We start from the raw sequence: 22,787 nt of genomic DNA on the forward strand, positions 1-22,787 counted from the left end.
TTATGCAAAACCTTTAAAGGTAAAGTTAAAAAAAAAAAAAAAAAAAAAACCTTGCTGAATATGAAAAGTAATGCAGTCAGAACTAGACTACTGCAAATGTTTTAAAGTTAAACATACTTTTTATATATTGTGATCCATAAAAGACCAAATCTTTGTATAACATATATCTATTACATATACCTAAAATACTGCCATAAAGTAAACTAATTCTGTAGTGAATTTAGAATCAAAAACTGAGGAAACCCTAGTTCTCCTTTATTATTAGTGTGTTGATATAAAACTAACCCAAATGCTATTTAAGAAGAGTAATACATGTTTCTGGAACTAGCCAAAATTCTGCAATTAAAATTTTATCACTTAACCTGTTAGTTCAGGTGGGCTAAGGGAATATTTTAGCAAAAGACTGACTGTTCTCTTATGTAATCAGGTCAAGACTAGTCCTATTTTTTTTTTTTTTCTCCATATTTAACAGTGGGATATTAATTCCTGGTTTGCATATTTAATTTACAATAAAGCAACCTTCTAAAATCAGATTTTAGAGAAATGCCAGCCCACATTCATGTGACAAGTTGAAGGAAGTGAAATGTAAATTTCTGAGGTTCTGTAAAAATATATATGTATATATATTATATTACCAATATGGTTAATCTACAATGCAACACAGGGAAATAAAACTGGCAGAGATTTGGCAAAACTGAGCAACCAGTCTCAATAATTAACCATAAAACTTTGACAAGGGAATCAAGGAAAAATCTTCCCCACCCCAGTCAAGATAACCATAACTTATGTGGCTTATCTCCTGAGAGAGGTAACTCTGCATCACCAAATGTCTTTCAGGTACTAGTCACCTCCTAGCTAGTCGAAGGCATTTTCCCTGTAAAGGTCAATGAACTGCTTCACAACTACAACTGTAAGTCCTGTTCACCGTTTCAAGGCAGTCGATGTTGGTGTTGGTAAAGTATCTGAAGAGAGAAAAAACAAACACACACACGCACATATATATATATATATTTATATAAATAAACCAAATTAATAAACCAAATTAAAAGTAACTATCCAAATATAAACCACCCAAAGCATCAGCTTTCATTTACTCTTAATTATTTTATCTTTAAAATGAAATCACAGCAAGATGAAATACAATTATTTTCAAACAGTGCAAGGAAGTCACAGGCTTTTGCTGCACTAGCAAAAAATAAAAAATAACTAAATAATAATAATTAATGACAAAAAAAATAAATAAGAAATAAATAAGAGTTTCCTATGAGTTTCCCTAAGCCGTCACCTTAGCTACATCAATCACACAAAGGTAAGCTATTCCAGTAATTAACAACTCTCTGGTTAAAAGAAAACTTCCTAAAATCCAGACTAAATCCCTTTCCCTGTAATTTGAATTTATGGTCCTTAGTTATGGAATCATTTAAAATGGTGAAAATTCTGCTTTCATTCATTTTCCTTACCCCTCTCTCAGAGCCTTATAAACCTCAATGAGATCCTCTCTCAGGCGTCTGGTTGCAAAGTTCTTATAATGCAGTTGCCCACACATTCGAAGTCTTTCTCATCTGAGGGATCTTTTTGCAGATGATTGCTTATTAGGGAAACAGTTGGTTTCCCTGGTTATCATCTGTAATTCTTCTGTAATTTAAATACTGCTAAGTTCATACTGCTCAATCTCACTTGCACAGCCTCTCTTGCAACCATGACACAAGGGTCCAATCTCATTTGTTCCTCTCTTATTGGCATTTGTATTCGTGACAACTCCTCTTCATTCTTTGCTCTCTAAGCCAGCAATTTCTTGTAAGCTAACTTTGCCATATTACCCTTTCCTGTGTACTATTAAAGATCAACTTTGTAACTGTTACAGGCTTCAGTACTTTTCATCACTCTGTATCTGAAAAGATGTCCACACCATCTTTTCTGCTCTATTAAACTCATTAGCTTATTATTCATCCATCTTGGAATCTTCCTCATGATAAAATTTCTTAATGGTTACATTCAGGGCTTTTATGACTATTGCTTTAAAGATATTCCATAATTCAAAATTAAATCCCACACCTTTACCTTTAACAACTGCAAGCTTCCAACTAAGGACTGGGTGATCAGTTCTTGCTTGTAAGTCCTATGATGTAAACTGATTCATGGGCAATGATCTGGCCTATAGAATATTCTTTCCCTTAGTATTTTCTCTAACATGATTATGCAAATAATCATCATCATCTAGTTTATTTCAATCTAGTTTGAAACATTGCTACCCTTGCCACATCTTTCCAATATTGGCTGTCAGAGACAAAACCTCTTGTACCACATTTGTTCAAATGCATTCTGTCACTACAAAATAACTTCTTCTACCTACACATGTGGGCCATGCTGTTAAAAAAATTCCCTATCTATATATAAGGTGTCCAAAAATCTCCTTTAACAAAAGTAAAACATTACTGTGTGAACAGGGTGCACGATACAAACCTGAAACCAGTTCCAGGTAATAGAGGACAAAGTTTTAAGTTAGGTGGTCGAAGTGGGCATTTTTAGTTACTTTACAGATGTAACCATCTTTAATCCAATTCCTCCCATATTCAGCACAATATATCCTGTCGATGCAGCCAACTCTTTCACAAATACGTTATTCAAGTTCCATAATGGTCCCGGTAGAGGCAGAACATGCACCTGGTCTTTCATGAATCCCCAGATTAAAGAAAAATAATATGATAAAGATAGAAAAAATACTCTAAAGGAGTCAGATCTAGGGATCATGGTGGACACAAAATCAGTCCTCTTCCAATCCAATTCCCAACAAATGCTGTACTTCTTTGTGGTAATATGGCAGAGCTTCATCATGTTGGAAAATCAAGTTGACATCATCATCATCCTCCTGCAGTTGGCATATAAGAATATTCTGTAACATTTCAATAGATATACAATACCAAACTCACTGAGAAAAAATACAGTCACCTTCTCACAGTTGGTAAATTTTGCTATGATTACAGTTTTGTGATTATGCTGCAGCATACACATTTTCTGGTTAGTGAATAAAAACTAGAAGATATCCTCTATCATCTGGAAGTGATTTCAGGTTTGTATCATGTATCTTATTCATACAATAATGGTTTAATTTTGTAAGGGAGGTTTGTGGACACCCTGTATACAGCAAAATCTTGCAAACAAACTTTTCAGGGATGTATGAATGAATGATTTTGTTGTACCAAAATTGATGTTTATTGCTGAAAATCATTTCAAAAAAATTAATATTTGTATGAATAAATGTTGCTGCACCTTTTCTCAAATATGAACTTTTTAATAAATGATAAGATGAAAAACATGTACAGGCATCCCTCTACAAACATGGTAGCAAGACAAAGACCCTATAAAAAAAGAAGGGATTAAGAGAAAAACAATAATTATGCCAATAAAATATATGAAAAAACCACAGTAAATTTCTTCACAATAAAGATATGGTTTTGTCTCTAAGATTATTGTTAAAAAAAAAAAAAAAAAAAAAAAAGCAACACTAATACACCACAAAACTAATGCAGAAAAGCATCAATTAGGGTTTTACATGGTAAGGTGTGATTCTGCCACATAAGTACAAATATCCTCTAATATTCAAAATAAAATGAATTCATAATGTAATAATTTTAGGAAGCAGGATCACACCTTCCCACATATAACCTAACTATAGAACTAATTTATTGTATTACTTTTGCAGTATATTAGTAATTTTCTTCCTATAGTAAATTTCATTTTCCATTTATAAAAACAATGCTATGGTTGCAATATAATAAGGAAAACAAGGTGATGGAACAAGATATGCATACATATATTCCCTTTTGACACTTCTTGAATGTTTAGAGAACATAAAAGATAAAATTAATTTTAATTTATATTACTATATAACAGAGGAATGTCCAACTTAATTTTTGATGCGATCGACTTTTCTTCTTCAAAATGTGCCCCGATCTACCATCTCAAGAAGTTCATTGCACATAGTTAAAAAGGTTAATCAACACATATTGAAAAATGTTGTTTATAAATTTTAAAATTAAAACACTTCAGAATTCTTATTTTAAAGTCATGTGTAGTTTGTGTTTTAATGTCATCTGCCAAGCTTTCAAAATCGGGAATATAGTGTGATAAGGCCAACCGTAAAGAATCTTCTGTATGCAAGTTCGTAAGAGTAGAGCGATTCTTCATCTTTTTTGTTTCAAATACGAAAAGGCCGATTCACATAGATATGTGGAACCAAAACAGGAATTTAAAAATTCACTGCATTTTTTTACAGTACTTTTCTCGGCAAACATATTTCCAAAAGTCTTTTTCTGATTACCTGGCTTTTAGGAAGATATCATTTTGCAATGTAATAATTTACAATGTAACAATGTAATAATTCCTGACGGTCTGTGACAGCCAAATCCTCTGCCTGCACCTTCACGATGTTGGGACTGTTAGTAATCCTGGCTATAACCTCCATGCACAAGTACATGGTGGGTGACCACCCAGGTGTGAACCAACGTAAGCAGGGGTCGAGCTGTGGCGCCCACACCACATGGAGGAACCCTCTATGTTACCAGGGAGTACTAGGTGGTAGATGACTCTCATCAACCGGTGAAATACCACCACTTTGCTTATTGGAGGCTTGAAGTGGTGGAACCCATGTTTAGTCTCTAGAGCTAAGTTCCGGTCAACCCTTCCCTATTTCTTCCATCATGCAGTATGATTGATGACTTTTGAGGTTATGATGAACGTCGTGGCGAGATCCAATATTCCTTACATGCGAGGGTACAGTTCTAAAACGGTGTTCGCAGGCCGGCCGCTAGTTAGTACACTGGACCGAACCTATTGGTAACTCTATAGGAGGCTTCTGGATCAGCTAGTGTATAATCTTGCTACCTCTACTCTGCCAGATAGCGACTGGAGGGAGTCCGAGTAGTGTGTATGCGGGGAGCATTGTCGAAGCCACGTTATGTCAAGGATCTGGGTATATTCTCACCACGTGTACACCATATCCAAAAATTTCATTACTTCATAGAGCATGTCCCACCCACTTTTTCTTACTATTGAATAAACCATGAATTGTCAAACTAATAGAGCAAGCTTATCTGCGAAAAGATCTAAACCTTCCAAGGACTTCTAATTCATTTCACAAATATACGTGGTCTCAATTCTAATCTCATCGATGTCCATTTCCACTTGCAGTCTGCCAAACCCCATGTACTTTTTCTGACAGAATCTCAGATGCCCAAATTATTCGCTGTATAATTCCTTTCGCCTCAAAGGTGGTACTTGTGCATATGTCCGTTCTGATATTCCCTGTCAGAGATTTGGCAATTTGGAATCTCTTCTCTTTGATCTTCTCTGGCTTAAAATCTCTCTACCTCATTGTGTCAAATCCATCTCTTGTTTCTACCGTTCTCCCAACTCCACCAATCACTTGGAGCTATTTGACTTCATCTCTTTGCAACTTGACTTTCTCCAGTCGAACTTTCCTAATTTTCCTAACAGTGAGGTAATTTTCCTTGGTGATTTTAATGTTCACAACTCCAGTTGGCTTCCGTTTTCTAGTCACACCGACCCAGCAGGTCGAGATGCTGAGGCCTTTGCAATTACTAATGACCTAGTACAGATTGTTCATTTACCTACAAGAATACCGGACAACCCTAATCATACAGCCAATACGCTTGATCTTTTTCTCACAAACAACCCTTCTAAGTACACGGTCGAAGTGAGAAGTCCTTTAGGCACTTCAGGTCACAACTTGGTGATTGTCTCTTTGTCCAATGGAACCTTTATCTCATGGCTATTCTCAACCTCGTGTTGTTTGGCATTACAAGAATGCAAAATGGGATGATCTGCGAGACTTCTTTTCTTTGGTCAGATTACTGTTTCAAAACTTCTGATGTCAACGTTTGCTCAGATCGTATCAAAGAAATTATTCTTGCAGGAATGGAATCCTTTATCCCACACTCCACTTTAAAATCTCGTCCTTTATCTAAACCTTGGTTTTCCAATAAATGTGCTAAGGCTGTTCAAGAGAAGAATTTTGCATATTGTAATTGGCTTGTTTCTAATTCTTCAGTTTCATTTTCTGCATACACCAAAGCTCGCAACAATTGTAAAGCAGTTATTAATCAGTCCAAACTAGAGTTTGAACAGGCTAAGAGTAGAAAACTTGCTTCTTGCCCTAATGGTAGCCGAGCATTCTGGTCTCTTGCCAAAGCTATTGGCCGCAACTTTTGTCCATCTCTGCTTCCACCTCTGTCAAAACCAGATGGTTCTGTTGTCACTTCAGCCAAGGATAAAGCTGACCTGCTAGCATCCCATTTTTCTTCCAGCTCATGTATTAATGATCTTGATAAAACACCTCCCACCATTCCCAACATGCTCCATTCAATGCCTCCTGTGGTCTTCCGTCAAAAGGATATCAGAAGGATTTTGACGAATCTTGATGCTAAGAAAGCTCCAGGTCCCGATGGTATTTCTCCACTTGTTCTCAAAACCTGTGCTCCTGAACTTACTCCTATTCTTTGCCACCTTTTTTCACTTTCTTATTCCAAAGGTGTTTTTCCTTCTGCTTGGAAATTTGCTCATATCCAGCCAGTTCCTAAAAAGGGCGACAAATCCCTCCCATCCAATTATTGTCCCATTGCAATTACTTCTACACTTTCTAAAGTAATGGAGAAATCAATTAACCGCCAACTCTTAAACTACCTAGAAACCTTCCATCTGATCAACGATCACCAGTATGGATTCCGTCAGTGTCGATCCACTGGTGATATTCTGGCTTATGTTACCCATTTATGGACTAATTCAATGAAAAGGTTCGGTGAAACACAAGTAGTTGCTCTTGACATCTCAAAGGCTTTTGATCGTGTTTGGCATAAAGGTCTTCTAAACAAGCTTCCATCTTATGGTTTGCCGACTGTTTTTAGTAATTGGTTATCCAGTTTTCTCTCTGATCGCTCACTGAGGGTGATGGTAGATGGCTCTCTGTCTTCTAACTTCTTCACTAATGACGGTTCCCCCAAGGTTCAGTTCTTTCCCCCACTGTTTTCCTCTTGTATATTAATGACCTTCTTCCATTGACTGAAAATCATATCCATAGTTTTGCCGATGATAGCACATTGCATTCCACTTTCCATTTTGAGAAACCTTGTCCTTCTCAATCAGCTTCAACTTCTCGAAAATCTGCTACCAATTCCTTAAATGTCGATCTTCAGGTAATTCTCCAGTGGGGCAAAGACAACTTAGTCGATTTCAACCCTTCTAAAACTCAGTCTTGTCTTATATCTCGCAAAAAGGATTCTTCTGCTCCTATGCTTATCTTTAGTGACACTCCGATTTCTAGGCAAAATGATATATCACTTTTGGGGATTACCCTGACTTCTAATCTCTCTTGGCACAAGCACATTACAAATATTGCTTCCTCTGCATCTAAAAAACTTGGTTTTCTCTTTCGCTCTTGGCGTTACTTTTCTTCCAAACAGCAGCTCAGTCTCTATAAATCGCAAATCCGCCCTGCCATGGAATATTGTTCCCACATCTGGGGTGGTGCACCCAAAACCTCTCTCAGGCTTCTTGATTCCATTCCGAAGAGGGCAGTTAGGTTAATTAATGATTCATCTCTAACAGAGTCTCTTCACTCGCTTTCTCATAGAAGTACTGTTTCTGCTGCATGCCTCTTCTACAGATACTTCCATGGACACTGTTCTTCTGAATTGGCTTCTATAATTCCCGCTCTCTCTTTCAAAACAGTCCGAACACCTGCTGCCACCAGCCAAAATCCATTTACTGTCCAACTTCAAACCCACAGAATCAACTTTTCATCTTCTTCGTTTATTCATTCAACTGCCGTTTTCTGGAACAACCTTCCTTCATACGTATTTCCTGAAAATTACAATCTACAGAAGTTCAAGTCCAATGTCAACAAATATCTTCTTTCGCCTTCTCAACCTCCAACCCGAGCACGGTACTAAGTACGATAGGTTCTAATACCTCTCGTGTTTGGGGGTCACGTAAAAAAAAAATTCATTTTCAAGTAATATTTTCTCTGTGTGAAAAATCTCAGCGATTTTTTCTGCAATTTGCTTCGTCCAGTCAACCTTAACTGGACAATAAATATATTCAACAATGTCTTCAATTGTTTTAAAATCACTGAATCTGGTTTCAAAAATCATTCACAACTTTCTCAATTTCAGAAACATATCTCACTATTAAATTTAAAAACAGGATATTTTTGCAAATGATCAAATTTTTTTCTTTGAGATCCTTAACCATTGCCAAAAACTGATATTTATATGTAAAAATGCTACTAATCATGTCACCCACATTTTTATTATTTCCTTGTAATTCCAAATTCAGATCACTTAATTTACTGGTAAAATCTGCCAAAAAAAAAAAAGCCAGATCATACAACCACACTGTATCTTGCAGCTGCTGATAATCATCTCCACTTTGATTGACAAATTTTTTAAAAATTTCATTCAGCAAATTTCGAAATCTGTAGAAACTTACTCCGATCCAGCTACTTCACATGTATGTAATATCAGATCTGGTTCATTTTCATCGAGGTGCATTTTGAACAATCTCCTTTTAAGAGATTGTCCTCTGATGGATTTCACGATTTTCAAAGCTATGTCCATAATACTTTTAGTATTTAATCTTTTGCTGGCTAACACCTTTTGGTGGATGACAGTGGTACCTCAAAAAATCTGAAAATTCATCATCCGTTTGGCACAATGTGATGAATGAGTTAAGATGGCATGTCATTGCTTTAGCCCCATCTGTTGTTATTGATACGAGCTTAAATAGTGGTAATTTAATTTTTTCAATAAAATTTTTGAATGTGTTAAATATATCAAGACAAAGAGTTATTTCTTTTAACGAAACCATACACAGCAGTTCTTCTCTAGTGGCAGAACCATCGAAAACCATACGAAGAAAAACGAGCAATTGAGCTGTATCACTGACGTCTGTTGTAAAGAAAAGGACACACAATTAGCAATATGAGCACGCAATTGTTCGCTCACATTTTTACTAATTTTTTTGATGTGTCGCATCACAGTATTTCAAGATAATTGCAGATCTTAAAGGGCACTTTTAATTCCATTTTTGTTCTTAAAATTTTCAAAAAGAGAACCTGTTATTTCTAAAAATGAGTCTTTGATTTTTGTTACTTTGTAAAAGTACTTTGAAAAAAAGAGTTCTTATCTGTTACTTAAAAACTTAAGAGTTCTTATCTGTTACCCCAACTGGACATATTATCTAGATGTTCTGGGGGCAGAAACGTTTCACGTGAGTGGGTAGCTAATATCAGGGAAGAGAGCCTAAAAAAACTTCAAGGGTTGTGTTAGGGTTGTTAAATATACAAGAACAGTAAATCTTAATTGTTTATACAGTAACGTTAGAAGTGTCGTCAATAAAACAAGCGAATTCGAACTGCTGGTTAAAACAAGTAACGCCGACATAATAGGGCTTACAATTTCCGGGTGGTGCCACCCGGAAATTGGGGATGATGAGTTTCAGTACGGCTTGTATAATGTATTTAGGAAGGATAGGTTAGATAAAAGGGGTGGCGGGGTAATGCTTCTTATCAGAAGCAGCCTGAGTGCAACGATAGCTTTCCTGGATTCAGACATTTCACATGCTAGTATAGAGTCTGTATGGTGTGAGATAGTTGGAAACAAAGGTATAATGCGAGTAGGAGTAATCTACAGACCAGGTGATTGCGAAGATTATGACAAAAGCCTCTACATGCAAATGGAATGGGCCAGTAAGCGTCACTGCCTTATTATGGGTGATTTAAATTTGCCTCTAATTGATTGGAGTAAATGGGAAGGAAACTCGACATGGGGAACAAAATTTTTAAATCAACTAGATGACTGTTATTTGTATCAACATGTCAGGGAAAGTACTAGAGAAAAGAATATCCTAGACCAGGGGTGGGCCACATCCGGCCCGCGATGATGTTGAATCTGGCCCCCCTCGGTAAATGCATAAATATAGAAAATCCATACCTGACTACACTCTCCGTAAACGCTCGGCTTAATTCGGTTCAATTGGGAATCGCGGCCAGTACAACAGTAACCAAGTGATTCTACGCAGCGTCAAAGAGTTATTTCCTAATTATTATTGTAGCATCGATCGAACGAAGTTCCTTTGGGTTTGACTTCTTATTGAAAAAAATATTGGTGCGAGATATTTTACGTTTTATGCCTTTCTAATTATTACAATTTTTAATTTAATATAATTTATAGCCCATAAAATGAGCCAATTAAAAAAAAGAAAAGAAAAATTGATGCCGAATGTCACATTTTCAATGATAATTGGACATTCAGATATTTTTTTTAAAAAATACATTAATAATTTGGTAATTCAAGTAATATAACATTTTTTAGGTTCTGATTTTTTTTATTAAATCGTTCAATCTATTCCGACCCGCATCAGGATGCGAAAATTTAATTCGGCCCGCATCATGATACGAAAATTTCATTCGGCCCGCTGATGAAAAAAAGTTGCCCACCCCTGTCCTAGACCTCATCATCACACATGAATCAGATGAAATAACAGGGCTGACAGTAGAGGAACCAGTAGCAGGAAGTGATCACGGAGTTCTACGGTGGATGATGACGAGAGAGGTAGCAGAAGTAAAAGGCAAAGGAATGGGTTTTAATTTCAGAAAAGGAAATTACGATGCCTTAAGGTACTACATGGCCTCCATTAACTGGGTAGATATCGTGCAGAGAATGAATACAATTGAACTGTGGTACGCTTTTAAAACATTAATCACAGATGCCTTGAATGCGTATATATCATTAAAAAAATACTCCACGAGAAGGGTTCCAAGTTGGCTGAATAGTGAAGTTGCCACATTACTTGAGCAGAAAAAGGTGGCATGGAAAGGTTACAGAGCAATAAAAAGTACTGAAGCCTATAACAGCTACAAGGTGATGTGTAATAGAGCCACAGAAAAGGTTCGACAGGCAAAGGCAGTTTATGAGAAATCACTAGCAAACAGAGCAAAGAGGGGGGATAAAGAATTCTTCACATATATAAATGCCAAGAAGAGTAGGACAAACCAGATCGGACCTTTACATAAGGGAAAGGGGATAGTAATAAATACACCAGCTGCCATTGCAGATGAACTCAACAGTTATTTTGCATCGATATTTACAAATGAAAAACCTTTTGTGGCAATGGGAAATTGTGGGAGCGAAGTTGAAAAATATGTAATTAATGATATTGAAATTGCGCAAGATTATTTAATGAAAAAACCTTCGAGCCTACAAACCAGTAAGGCTCCTGGAGTTGATTGAATATACCCTATAATCTTAAGAGAAGCGGCAAGCGAGTGCATTGAACCATTGAGGCTAATTATGCGAGCATCACTAGACTCTGGGGAGATTCCCTTGGATTGGAAAAGTGCAAATGTATCTCCCATACATAAGGGGGGCTCTAAAAGTGAAGTTGGAAATTATCGACATGTCAGTCTGACTTCAGTAGTAGGGAAAATCATGGAGGCAATGATCAAGGGTGGAATTCAGGATCATTTGGATCGAATTGAAATTCTCAAGGATACTCAGCATGGTTTTGTAAAGGGAAAATCATGTTTAACAAATCTGGTTCGCTATTTCGAAAGGGTCACTCACGAGCTGGATTTAGGGAATAATTTTGACATTGTTTATTTAGATTTCAGCAAAGCTTTTGACTCAGTCCCACATGAGCGGTTGCTTTATAAGCTGGAACAGGTTGGAATCACTTGGAAAATTCTTAGATGGATAGAAGGATGGCTTCAGGGCAGGAGGCAGAGGGTTGTGATAAATGGCTATTCCTCAGATTGGGTTGATGTAAGAAGTGGGGTTCCCCAAGGATCAGTATTAGGACCACTGTTGTTTTTAATTTTCATAAACGAATCGATGAAGGGATAGCGGGCATGATGTCTAAATTTGCAGATGATGTTAAAATTGGTAGAGTAGTTAATGATCACTGTCAAGCTGAGCTTCTTCAGAGAGACCTAGATAGACTTCAGGAATGGTCAGAAAAATGGCAGCTGTGCTTTAATCCAACAAAGTGTAGGGTATTACACCTGGGAAACAGTAAAAAAAAACTTATTCACTTGGTGGAGTTCAACTAAACCCAGTACTGGAGGAAAGGGACTTGGGTGTTACGATACGGTCAGACATGAAATTCTCTGAGCATTGTAAACAGGTTGCAAGGAAGGCCCATGGTGTCCTATCGATGATCTATCAAACTTTTGCAAGTAGAGATAGGGACGTGATAATCCCATTATATAAGGCTTTTGTTAGACCACACTTGGAATACTGTGTTCAAGTATGGAGACCGCACCTAAAGAAAGACATCGAGCTTCTTGAAAGGGTGCAAAGAAGGGTAATTCGCCTGGTGAGATCAGCAAAAGGGCGTCCTTATGAAGAAAGACTTCGAATATGTGGGTTGCAGAGTTTGGAAACTAGACACCTTAGAGGAGATTTGATTGAGGTGTTTAAGGCTCTGAGAGGCATCAGTAAAATGAATGAGGACAAAATTTTCAAGATTTTATATATAAATTATGCTAGAACTAGGGGACATAAATTCAAGTTACAGGGGGAAATGTTTACATTAGACTGCAGGAAGTTTTATTTTAGCCAGCGAGTTATAAATTACTGGAATAAGTTGCCTTCATGGGTGGTAGAGGCCGACAGTTTGGGGAAATTCAAAGGTCATCTGGATAGTACTTTCGGGTAAGGGAAGCGCATAGGATGATAGGTTTAATTTCCTGTTTTTTTTTTTTTTATTAATTATTATTATTTAGTTATTTATTTATTTTTTTGTTTTTATCATTGTTTTGTTCGGATTTTTTTTTTTTTTTTTTTTTTTTTGGTTTTTGGCTGGTGCAGCATAAGCCATAGGCTTTCTTGCACCATGCGGCCGTTACTAATACTAATACTAATACTAATTTGATGAATTGACCATCAGAAAATGGTTTGCACTTTTTTGCAAGAAATTACTCACTTTAAATGATGCTACAGTTACTGCTTTGGATTGTAAATTAGGTGTCATGAAGAAATTTGGTTATGCAAAAAATCTGGATTTAAGTTTTTTAATTTATTTTTTCTAAGGTCACTATTAGGTGAAAAATCCAATTGGTATTTACCAAGTGCCTTTCTAAATTTCCTTTTTTGGGTCTAGCCATGGAAGCATTGTAAATCAAATAACAACATTTTTCTTTTATCAATACAAAAAAGTATTCTAGTTCCCACTCTTGATGAAAGTGATACGTTTTACTCTTTTTCGTAGTATTCAAAGGGTATTAAATTAACATATAAGCACTGTCCAGTTATTAATATTAAGTAAGCCAAATAAGAATTCGGCACATACATTATACTCCTCAACATAACTGTGTGAATTTTCACTAGACAAACCTAGCTGCTGCACGACAACAAGAGTGGTCATGTGGTTTAACAGATTTGTAATAAGCGTATGCAGTGGGGCGCATAATAATAACAACATTTAGATTTTGACTAATCTATTTTTTATATTATTATTAATATTATCTACGTGGTGCAAGGAAGCCAGAGGCTTATGCTGCACCAGCCAAAAAAAAAAAAAATTCCCAAGTTACCCTGAGTGTTTGTGAGAAAGAGAGAGAGACACTAAAGTAGAAAGGAATCACCAAGAAAGAGAAGAATGATGATATCTAGCTCAGGATCCTGAGTGTGCCAAGCCCATACTCACCAGATGCGAGCCCCTGGGGGTTATATATTTAAAATTTGTCATGATCGACCAAAATTAAAGCCACGATTGACTGGTAGATCGCAATCAATACCCCTTCCCTTTACCCCTAACTACCATTAGGGGTAAAGGGAAGGGGTATTGCTTTCGTAAAGGCGACTACAATGGACTGAGACAGTATTTAAATTCTATACAGTGGGATCAACTGATGATATTGCCAACAGCAAATTCAAAATGGGAAGCATTCAAAGAACTTATCGTGGAAGCTACTAGGCTTTACATACCAACTAAGAAATATTGTTCAAGGTTTAGGCCTAAATGGTTGTCAGATGAACTAATGAGGCATATGGCAGAGAAGAAAAATGCATGGGATACATACAAATTAACACGTGACACGGACGCCTATGATAGATACAAGTTGATCTGTAACCAAGTTACAAAGGAGGTTAGGCAGGCGAAGGCAGATTACGAGAGATCCTTGGCAAGGGATGCGAAGAAAAACAGCAAAGAGCTCTTTACTTATGTAAACTCTAGAAGGAAGGGGATGAATCAGATTGGTCCACTTGAGATCGATGGGTCAACTGTTGATGACCCTGCTCGGGTAGCTAACAAACTAAATGAATATTTTGCATCAACATTCACACATGAGGAGTTATTCAGCGAGGGGAATGCCAGAGGTGTATTCAACTCTAGCAGTAAGCTAGAGAATCTTGTAATAACTGAGAGCAAAGTGGAGGAGAAATTGTTGAAGATAAACACAAGAAAGGCACCTGGGGTGGATGGGATCTATCCAGTTATATTAAAGGAGGCAGCAAAGGAGGTAAGCAAACCCTTAGCCATAATTATGAGAGCTTCCTTGGACTCAGGGGAGGTACCCATTGACTGGAGATGTGCAAATGTGACCCCAATTCACAAAGGGGGATCAAAGGCTGACACAAGTAATTATAGACCTGTGAGTTTAACTTCTGTTCCCGGAAAATTAATGGAGGCACTGGTGAAAGAAGCACTGCAGGATCATCTAGACAAGACTTCAGTTATAGCTAGGACACAGCATGGTTTTGTTAAGGGCAGGTCTTGCCTGACCAATTTGATTGGATACTATGATGCAGTCACAAAAGAACTGGATGCAGGGAATAACTTTGATATTATATACTTGGATCTTAGAAAGGCTTTTGATACTGTTGCACATGGAAGACTGCTGCACAAATTGGAGCAGTGTGGCATTGGAGGCAAGTTGCTGCTATGGATAAAGGGGTGGTTGAGGGGGAGAAGACAGAGAGTGGTAATCAATGGACACTGCTCATCGTGGACTAATGTTATTAGTGGAGTCCCTCAGGGTTCAGTATTGGGGCCTTTATTGTTTTCTGTATTTATAAATGATATTGATGATGGTATATCAGGCTTAATGTCCAAGTTTGCAGACGATACAAAGGTTGGCAGGGTTGTCAAGGACACTACTGACACTATGCTGCTGCAACAGGATTTGGAAAGGTTGAGCAGATGGGCTTCGAGGTGGCAAATGAAGTTTAACATTGACAAATGTAAAGTACTACATATGGGAAACAGCAACCCCAGAGCAACGTATCAACTCTGTGGTACTACACTGACAGTGGTAGAGAATGAAAGGGACCTGGGGGTGGTGGTGCAGGCAGATATGAAGTTCTCTGAGCAGTGCAGACGAGCTGCAAGAGTAGCTCATGGTGTATTGTCAATGATATATAGGAATTTTTCTAGCAGGGATAAGGAGGTGATTATTCCCTTGTATAAGGCAATGGTCAGGCCACACCTAGAGTACTGTATACAGGCCTGGAGGCCTCATTTCAGGAAGGATGTAGAGCTGCTGGAACGAGTACAGAGAAGGGCAACTAGATTGGTGAATGGGACAAAGGGGTTCTCTTACGAAGAAAGGCTTAAGTTTTGCAAATTACAGTGTCTGGAAACTAGGCACCAGCGGGGTGATCTGATAGAGGTGTACAAAGCCTTGAATGGTTTGAGCATGCTCAATGCTGATGGGATTCTTCCTCTAGCTCAGAAAAATTACCTGAGAGGGCATAAATTCAAATTGAGGAAAGACAGATGTAGGATAGATGTGCGGAAATTTGCCTTTAGCCAGCGGGTGGTTGGTGGGTGGAACAGACTTCCATCCCTTGTCGTGGAAGTTGATAGCCTAAATAAGTTTAAGGCTCAGCTGGACAGGTATTTCGAACGAACAGAGGGGTGAAGTGGAAGTGGTTATTTTTATTTATTTATGTTACTTTTTTTTTTTTTTTTTTTTTTGGCTGATGCTGCATAAGCTTGCTTTCTTGCATCAAATGCCTCTACTAATGCTAATGCTAATGCTAATCAACTTGTTGGCCACCCCTGCTATATATTAACCATGGTAATTTGATGCATGGAGCTATAACTGTTAGGGGTTATTTTGTTTAAGGAGATTAGAGTGAACCAATATACGTAAAAAAAGCACAGATTATAAAATTTTGGTGTACAAATATAAAACACTCTAAAGGAGTCAGATCTAGGCACCCTGTTCTCAAATCTGCTGTTGCCAAACATGCAATTGGGAAGGGATTCCTGTACTACAAAAGTAAAAATATTTAAAAGTGTTTATCATCACTTTTCACATACTACAGTAGACTGTTGAAATAACGGCACCCCAACTAACGGAACATTCAAGCCAACAGCACATTGAGATCAGATTTTACATACAGTGCAGATGTCTTGCTGTGCCGAAAAAAGAAAACAGCAAGTCACGTGATTACTGTATATGTTTAAGCTCACCATTTTGAAAGTGAATTCTGTACTGATATCAGATTATACTGCTGTTTTATATTTATTTTAAATTAACAATCCCCCCACTATGGCCCCTAAAGTTAATAAACCTCGTACAGAGAAGAAAAGAACAACAACATTACAGCTTAGTGAAAAACTTGATATAATAATAATAAAGAGAATGGGCTAAATAGGAGTTTACACGCACGCACACACATGCACACGGGGTGTTTATGTGATGTGAAGTTGTAGCTTATATATATTTTATTTTATTGATAACAGCAAAGCCTTGAAGCCAATACCAGGATATGATACAGAACCCAGGATAACAAAACATAAAAAAAATTAAATAAAATATATATGCAGATATAAAATATATATACAATAACATAACTGAAGAGTCCTAGAAATGAGGTGCTTCAGACATCATTCTGAGTTGTCTCAACTATTAAAGGAAGTCAGTAATTCCAAAAGCAAGCTGACTTCCTTCAGTTTGCTCCCGGAACACACCTAATTTAGTCATATTTGCAATATTGATCAGTCTATTAATGGTGCTGTTCTTTCCCATATTGGTTTTGAAGATATCCCTTTTATGGCCTCTGCCAGTGAGCAATTAAGGCATATCTCATGCAGTTCATGAGAAGATATGCCTTCCAAATACTAACAGGTGTAGCTTCCTGTTAGTATTTGGAAAAACAGATTTTCTGTAAGTAATCAGAGGCTGAAGATTTAAGTAGTTGGAAACTGGCATTCAGCCAGTTTCCATAGTTCATAAATGGCTTGGGGTTCGATTTCAATATATGTAAGCTGTAACTATGAATTGCTGGCTGACAAGTTATTTTATGAAATGTACAGAAAAATTATAGCAAAATTGATGCTGCAACATTATATATGCAATATTTCCATAAAGGTTCTCTCTATCTTTCTAAACTGGGGTACTGTTGCCTTTTATTTTTATATAGTATGCCAACCACAGTTAAATTTCTTTTAAAAACTCTTTTTCTGGTATACACTACCAGAAAAAGTTCATTTTGATATTTGATATTTATGTGATACCCTGTATATAGCAAAATATCCTTACAAGCAAACTTTTCAGAGGTGCATGAATGAATGATTTTGTTGTACCAAAATTTTGATGTTTATTGCTGAAAATAATTTGAAAAAGAATTGTGCTATTTTGAGACAAACTAGTGGATACACTAAATTAATTAGCTACACTGCATAGATCTGCAGTCTACCACATTATATTTCCACTAATAGCATACAGCAGACACAGGAATCATATAAAGTAAAAATCTTAGTCTCATATTTTGTGAGACTATGTGATAGTTTCTAAGGACCATCTTTCTTGAATTGAACAAGCTGCTGCTGATTAATAGCAGTATATGCAGACACAAAATAACTGAATGAAATTAAATGTTCTTTTATTCTGGCATGGCCACACAGATCAGAGGAGTTTACAACTAATCATTTCCAAAAAAAAAAAAAAAAAAAAAAAATCATATTTAGCAGTTATGCTGACAACTCAAAAAATGTGTGCTACTGCACACCTATACTGCCCCCCCTCTGCCTATTCTACTTTGACAAATAGTTTGAAGGAGTCCAAATTCCAGTTCTGCATTCCATAACAGTTGTTGAACAATCTGTTTTCAAATTTATGAGTGCAGAGAAAGGCAAACAGGTTGGCTGGTAAAGGGTGCTCTCAGAAAAAAAGGTTTCTAAGAAAAGATAAGCTTTCAAAATTTTTTTTTTTTTTTTTTGGCTGATGCTTTATAAGCTTGCTTTCTTGCATGATAATATTAATATTAATATCATGTAAATATCTGTGCTCATCCCAATTACTCAAATCATAACATCTATAATGAACTTGTGTAGAGAACCATTTTGTCACTACGCTTCACACTTAATGGATGTATAAGGGGGGGGGGGGGTTGAAAGGTTCATAGCTCGATGTGTGGAAATTTGTTTTCAGCCAGCAGGTGGTTTGAGTAAATTCAAGGAAGAAACAGACAAATTTTTGAAAGGTATGGATGGGCGAAGTGTGAATTTTTTTTTTTTTTTTGGCTGATGCTTTATAAGCTTGTTTTCTTGCATGATCTGCCACAACCAATACTAATATCATGTACATATTGGTGCTCCACGCAATTTCTCAAACTATAACATCATCTAAAACGAACCTGTATAGTGAACAATTTGCCATTGCTCTTCACACCTAGTGGATGTATAAGGGGGCTTTGAAAGTTTGAAAGGTTGAAAGGGCTGAGAGGTGGCAAATGAAGTTTAACATTGACAAATGTAAAGTACTACACATGGGAAACAGCAACCCCAGAGCAACGTATCAACTCTGTGGTACTACACTGACAGTGGTAGAGAATGAAAGGGACTTGGGGGTGATTGTGCAGGCAGATATGAAGTTCTCTGAGCAGTGCAGACGGGCTGCAAGAGTAGCTCATGGAGTATTGTCAATGATATACAGGAATTTTTCCAGCAGGGATAAGGAGGTGATTATTCCATTGTATAAGGCAATGGTCAGGCCACACCTAGAGTACTGTATACAGATCTGGAGGCCTCATTTCAAGAAGGATGTAGAGCTGCTGGAACGAGTACAGAGAAGGGCAACAAGATTAGTGAATGGAACAAAGGGGTGCTCTTACGAAGAAAGGCTTAAGTTTTGCAAATTACTGTGTCTGGAAACTAGGCACCAGCGAGGTGATCTGATAGAGGTGTATAAAGCCTTAAATGGTTTAAGCATGCTCAATGCTGATGGGATTCTTCCTCTAGCTCAGAAAAATCACCTGAGAGGGCATAAATTCAAATTGAGGAAAGACAGATGTAGGATAGATGTGCGGAAATTTGCCTTTAGCCAGCGGGTGGTTGGTGGGTGGAACAGACTTCCATCCCTTGTCGTGGAAGTTGATAGCCTAAATAAGTTTAAGGCTCAGCTGGACAGGTATTTTGAATGAACAGAGGGGTGAAGTGGAAGTGGGTTTTTTTTTTTTTTTTTTGGCTGATGCTGCATAAGCTTGCTTTCTTGCATCAAATGCCTCTACTAATGCTAATGGTTCATGGCTTGAGTATGAAAGGGTAGTAATACAGTGCTAAAAATTCCTGTACTTAATGTAAACTTCAAATAGTAACCCACCAAGTTTCATGAAGTTTCCATTTACTTTTTTTTTTTAATTATAGGTTCTGAAGTCAACAAAGCCGTGTAAATGATGAAGGATGGGCAAAATCAGTCACACTGGGGAAGGGTGAGCCTGGAAGATGATCCATACTGTGGAAGATCTGCAACATCCAATCATTCCAGAAGTTGACAGTGTACATGATGTGGTTGGTGATGAGTGATAGCTTGGTACATTGTCAGCATCTTAGGCCTCATCTGAACATAATAACAGAAGTTCTTGCTATGAATAAAGGTACCAGCATGATGGGTCCTAAGGTTGTTGACGGCAGTTTAAAAATGCACAAGTTACCCAGTCCAGTGAACATTTGTACTGTTTTCAAGCAGATACAGCAAATTTCCTTGCAAAGTGACCCTGGATGAGATGTGGGTCTATCACTTCCAGCCAGAGACAATGGAGCAGACCAAACAGTGGAAACACAGCTCTTCTTCACCTCAAAGAAAGTCAAATTGATTCATTCTGCTGAAAAAGTGATGACATTGTTTTTTTAGGATACACATGGAGTGCTACTAGTGGATTATCTTCAGAAAAGCCAGAAAGTCACAGGGGCCTATTATGCAGACATTGTGAGATGTCTGCATGAAAACATCACAAGAAATGCTGAGGAAAACTCAGCTAAGGAGTCTTGTTCCACCCGGACAATGTACTTGATCACAAGTCTGTCACTGCCATGGCTGCACTTCATGAGTGTGGCTCTGAAATCTTGGATTGTCCCTAGCACCAGTGGACCTTTACCTATTTCCTAATTTGAAAAAATACCTGGATGGCATCCATTTTCCCACCGACAGTGACATCATCATTGCAGTGGATGCATTTCTGGAGCCCAAGAAAAAACTTTCTTTGCAGCTAAAATTATAATGCATTGCAGCATTGGTGGCAAAAGTGTACTGACTTCAAAGGATACTAGGATGAAAGTAACATGTCACTAGATTTCTCAAATAAATCCATCATACTCAGGGAACCAATTTTTCTAATTAGCATTAGCATTAGTAGAGGCGTACGATGCAAGAAAGCAAGCTTGTGCAGCATCAGCCAAAAAAAACCCGATCCGATTTCACCCCTCTGTTCGTTCCAAATACCTGTCCAGCTCAGCATTAAATTTATTTGGGCTATCACAAAAGATGGAACTCTGTTCCCACCAATCAACTACCCGCTGGCTAAAGGCAAACTACCGCCGCACATCTATCCTACAACTGTCTTTCCTCAATTTGAATTTACGCCCTCTCGGGTGATTCTAAGCAAGAGGAAAAATCCCATCAGCATTGAGCATGCTCAAACCATTCAAGGCTTTATACACCTCAATAGTGCCTAGTCTCCACTGTAATCTGCAAAATTTAAGCCTTTCTTTGAAAGAGCAACCCTTTGTTCCATTCACTAATCTTGTTGCCCTTCTCTGTACTCTTTCCAACAGTTCTACATCCTTCTTAAAATGAGGCCTCCAGACCTGTATACAGTACTCAAGGTACTCAATGGCCTGACCATTACCTCATACAAGGGGATAATCACCTCCTTATCCTTGCTAGAAAAATTCCTGTATATCACTGACAAGACACCATGAGCTACTCTTGCAGACAGTCTGCATTGCTCAGAAAACTTCATATCTGACTGCTCAATTACTCCCAGGTCTTTTTCATTTTCTACCACCTTAAGTGTAGTAACACACAGTTGGTACATTTCTCTGGGGTTGCTGTTTCCCACATGTTGTACTTTACATTTCTCAATGTTAAACTTCAGTTGACACCTCTCAGCCCATCTGCTCAACTTTTCTAGCTCCTGTTGCAGCAGTGTACTGTCATTAGTATCATTAACAACCCTGCCGACCTTCGTATCATCTGCAAACTTGGACATTAAGCCTGATATACCATCATCAATATCATTTATAAATACAGAAAACAACAATGGACCCACCAACTGAACCCCGAGGGACTCCACTAATAACAGAAGTCCACGAAGAGCAGTGTCCATTGATTACCACTCTGTCTTCTACAACTGAACCATCCCTTTATCCATAGCAATGATTTGCCTCCAATGCCGTACAGTCTTCCATGTGCAACAGTATCAAAAGCCTTTCTAAGATCCAAATACAGTAAACCCCCGCTATTCGCGGTTTCGCGATCGCCGATTTAATATAAAATGAAACCTAAAAAAAATGTGAATTTTAAAGTGCCGTGAATATTTTCCCCCATAAAAAAACATGGGCGTGGCTAAAATTATCAATCCCGGTCAAAACAGCGCTCAGTGGGGGGGGGGGGGGGGTGACAAAATCGCGAGCGTGGATGTTTCTCGCTAATCCCTGTTAAGTGTGTTATGCACTTGTCATGGAAGGTTTCGTCGTTTGCTTTTAATTTACATGCTTATAAATTGATATGCTTACAAAAATGATAAATCTACCGTTTTGCAGTGTAAAACAGAATTTTTCAAGTGTGTTAACGGAAGAAAGTGACCTTATTGTGGACAAGTTCTTTCTAACCCCTACAAAAATATGGCTTCGAATAACAAGAGAAATGCGAAAATATCAAAGAAGGTGATGGCATTAGCGAATAAAATTGAGTTATTAGATAAAATTTCTAATGGTGAAAGTGTCTCCTCTGTGACAAAACATTCTAAAATCAATGAGTCAACGGTATGATCAATCAAAAAATTGGAAGAAAAAATCTGCCGTAGTGTTCGTGAAAACACGCTAATTGCTTCAAAAATTTGCTCTGTAACTCGTGATGTTAAATTAGAAAAAATGGAAAAATCTTTAAATCTGTGGATAGAAGACCGAACTCAAAATAAAATTCCATTAAGTTCACTCATCATTCGTGAAAAGGCAAAACTCCTTTATCAACACTTTAGCGAAACTGGTGATAGCACTGGCAGGATAAGATTTTTTGCTAGCAAAGGCATATTACATTTAATATTAAATTGTTTCTTATTTTCATTTCGATGCCATATGCTTGCATTTTACTATGTACTGTCTACGTACATAGTCATATTATGAAGGTACATACATAGACAAAATTTTAGACTAGTTTTTCTTATATATTTCATACTTTGGAACGGAACCCCTTTATTACTATGGGAGCCATAACACAGTACTCGCGACATTTCTCAGGAACGTAAAACTTGCAAATA

The 22,787-nt window shown here is 37.5% G+C and overlaps 1 protein-coding gene across 2 annotated transcripts in view; it reads right to left on the reverse strand.

Annotated features, from left to right (window-relative positions):
• Positions 1 to 242: 242 nt before the first annotated feature.
• Positions 243 to 22,787, reverse strand: part of tral (LSM14 family protein trailer hitch) — a 244,125-nt gene continuing 221,580 nt past the window's right edge. The window contains exon 8 of one of the 2 annotated variants that reach the window (XM_090378611.1): positions 243 to 962. In XM_090378611.1, the coding sequence (XP_090234737.1) occupies positions 922 to 962 (41 nt within the window). In that variant the 3' untranslated portion in view covers positions 243 to 921. The remainder of the gene's footprint in view (positions 963 to 22,787) is intronic. The other variant, XM_090378612.1, reaches the window with a different exon arrangement.

The sequence above is a fragment of the Mastigoproctus giganteus genome, chromosome 7 (genome assembly GCF_048544385.1).
Source record: "Mastigoproctus giganteus isolate SK-2022 chromosome 7, ASM4854438v1, whole genome shotgun sequence".
Taxonomy (NCBI): Eukaryota; Metazoa; Arthropoda; class Arachnida; order Uropygi; family Thelyphonidae; genus Mastigoproctus; species Mastigoproctus giganteus.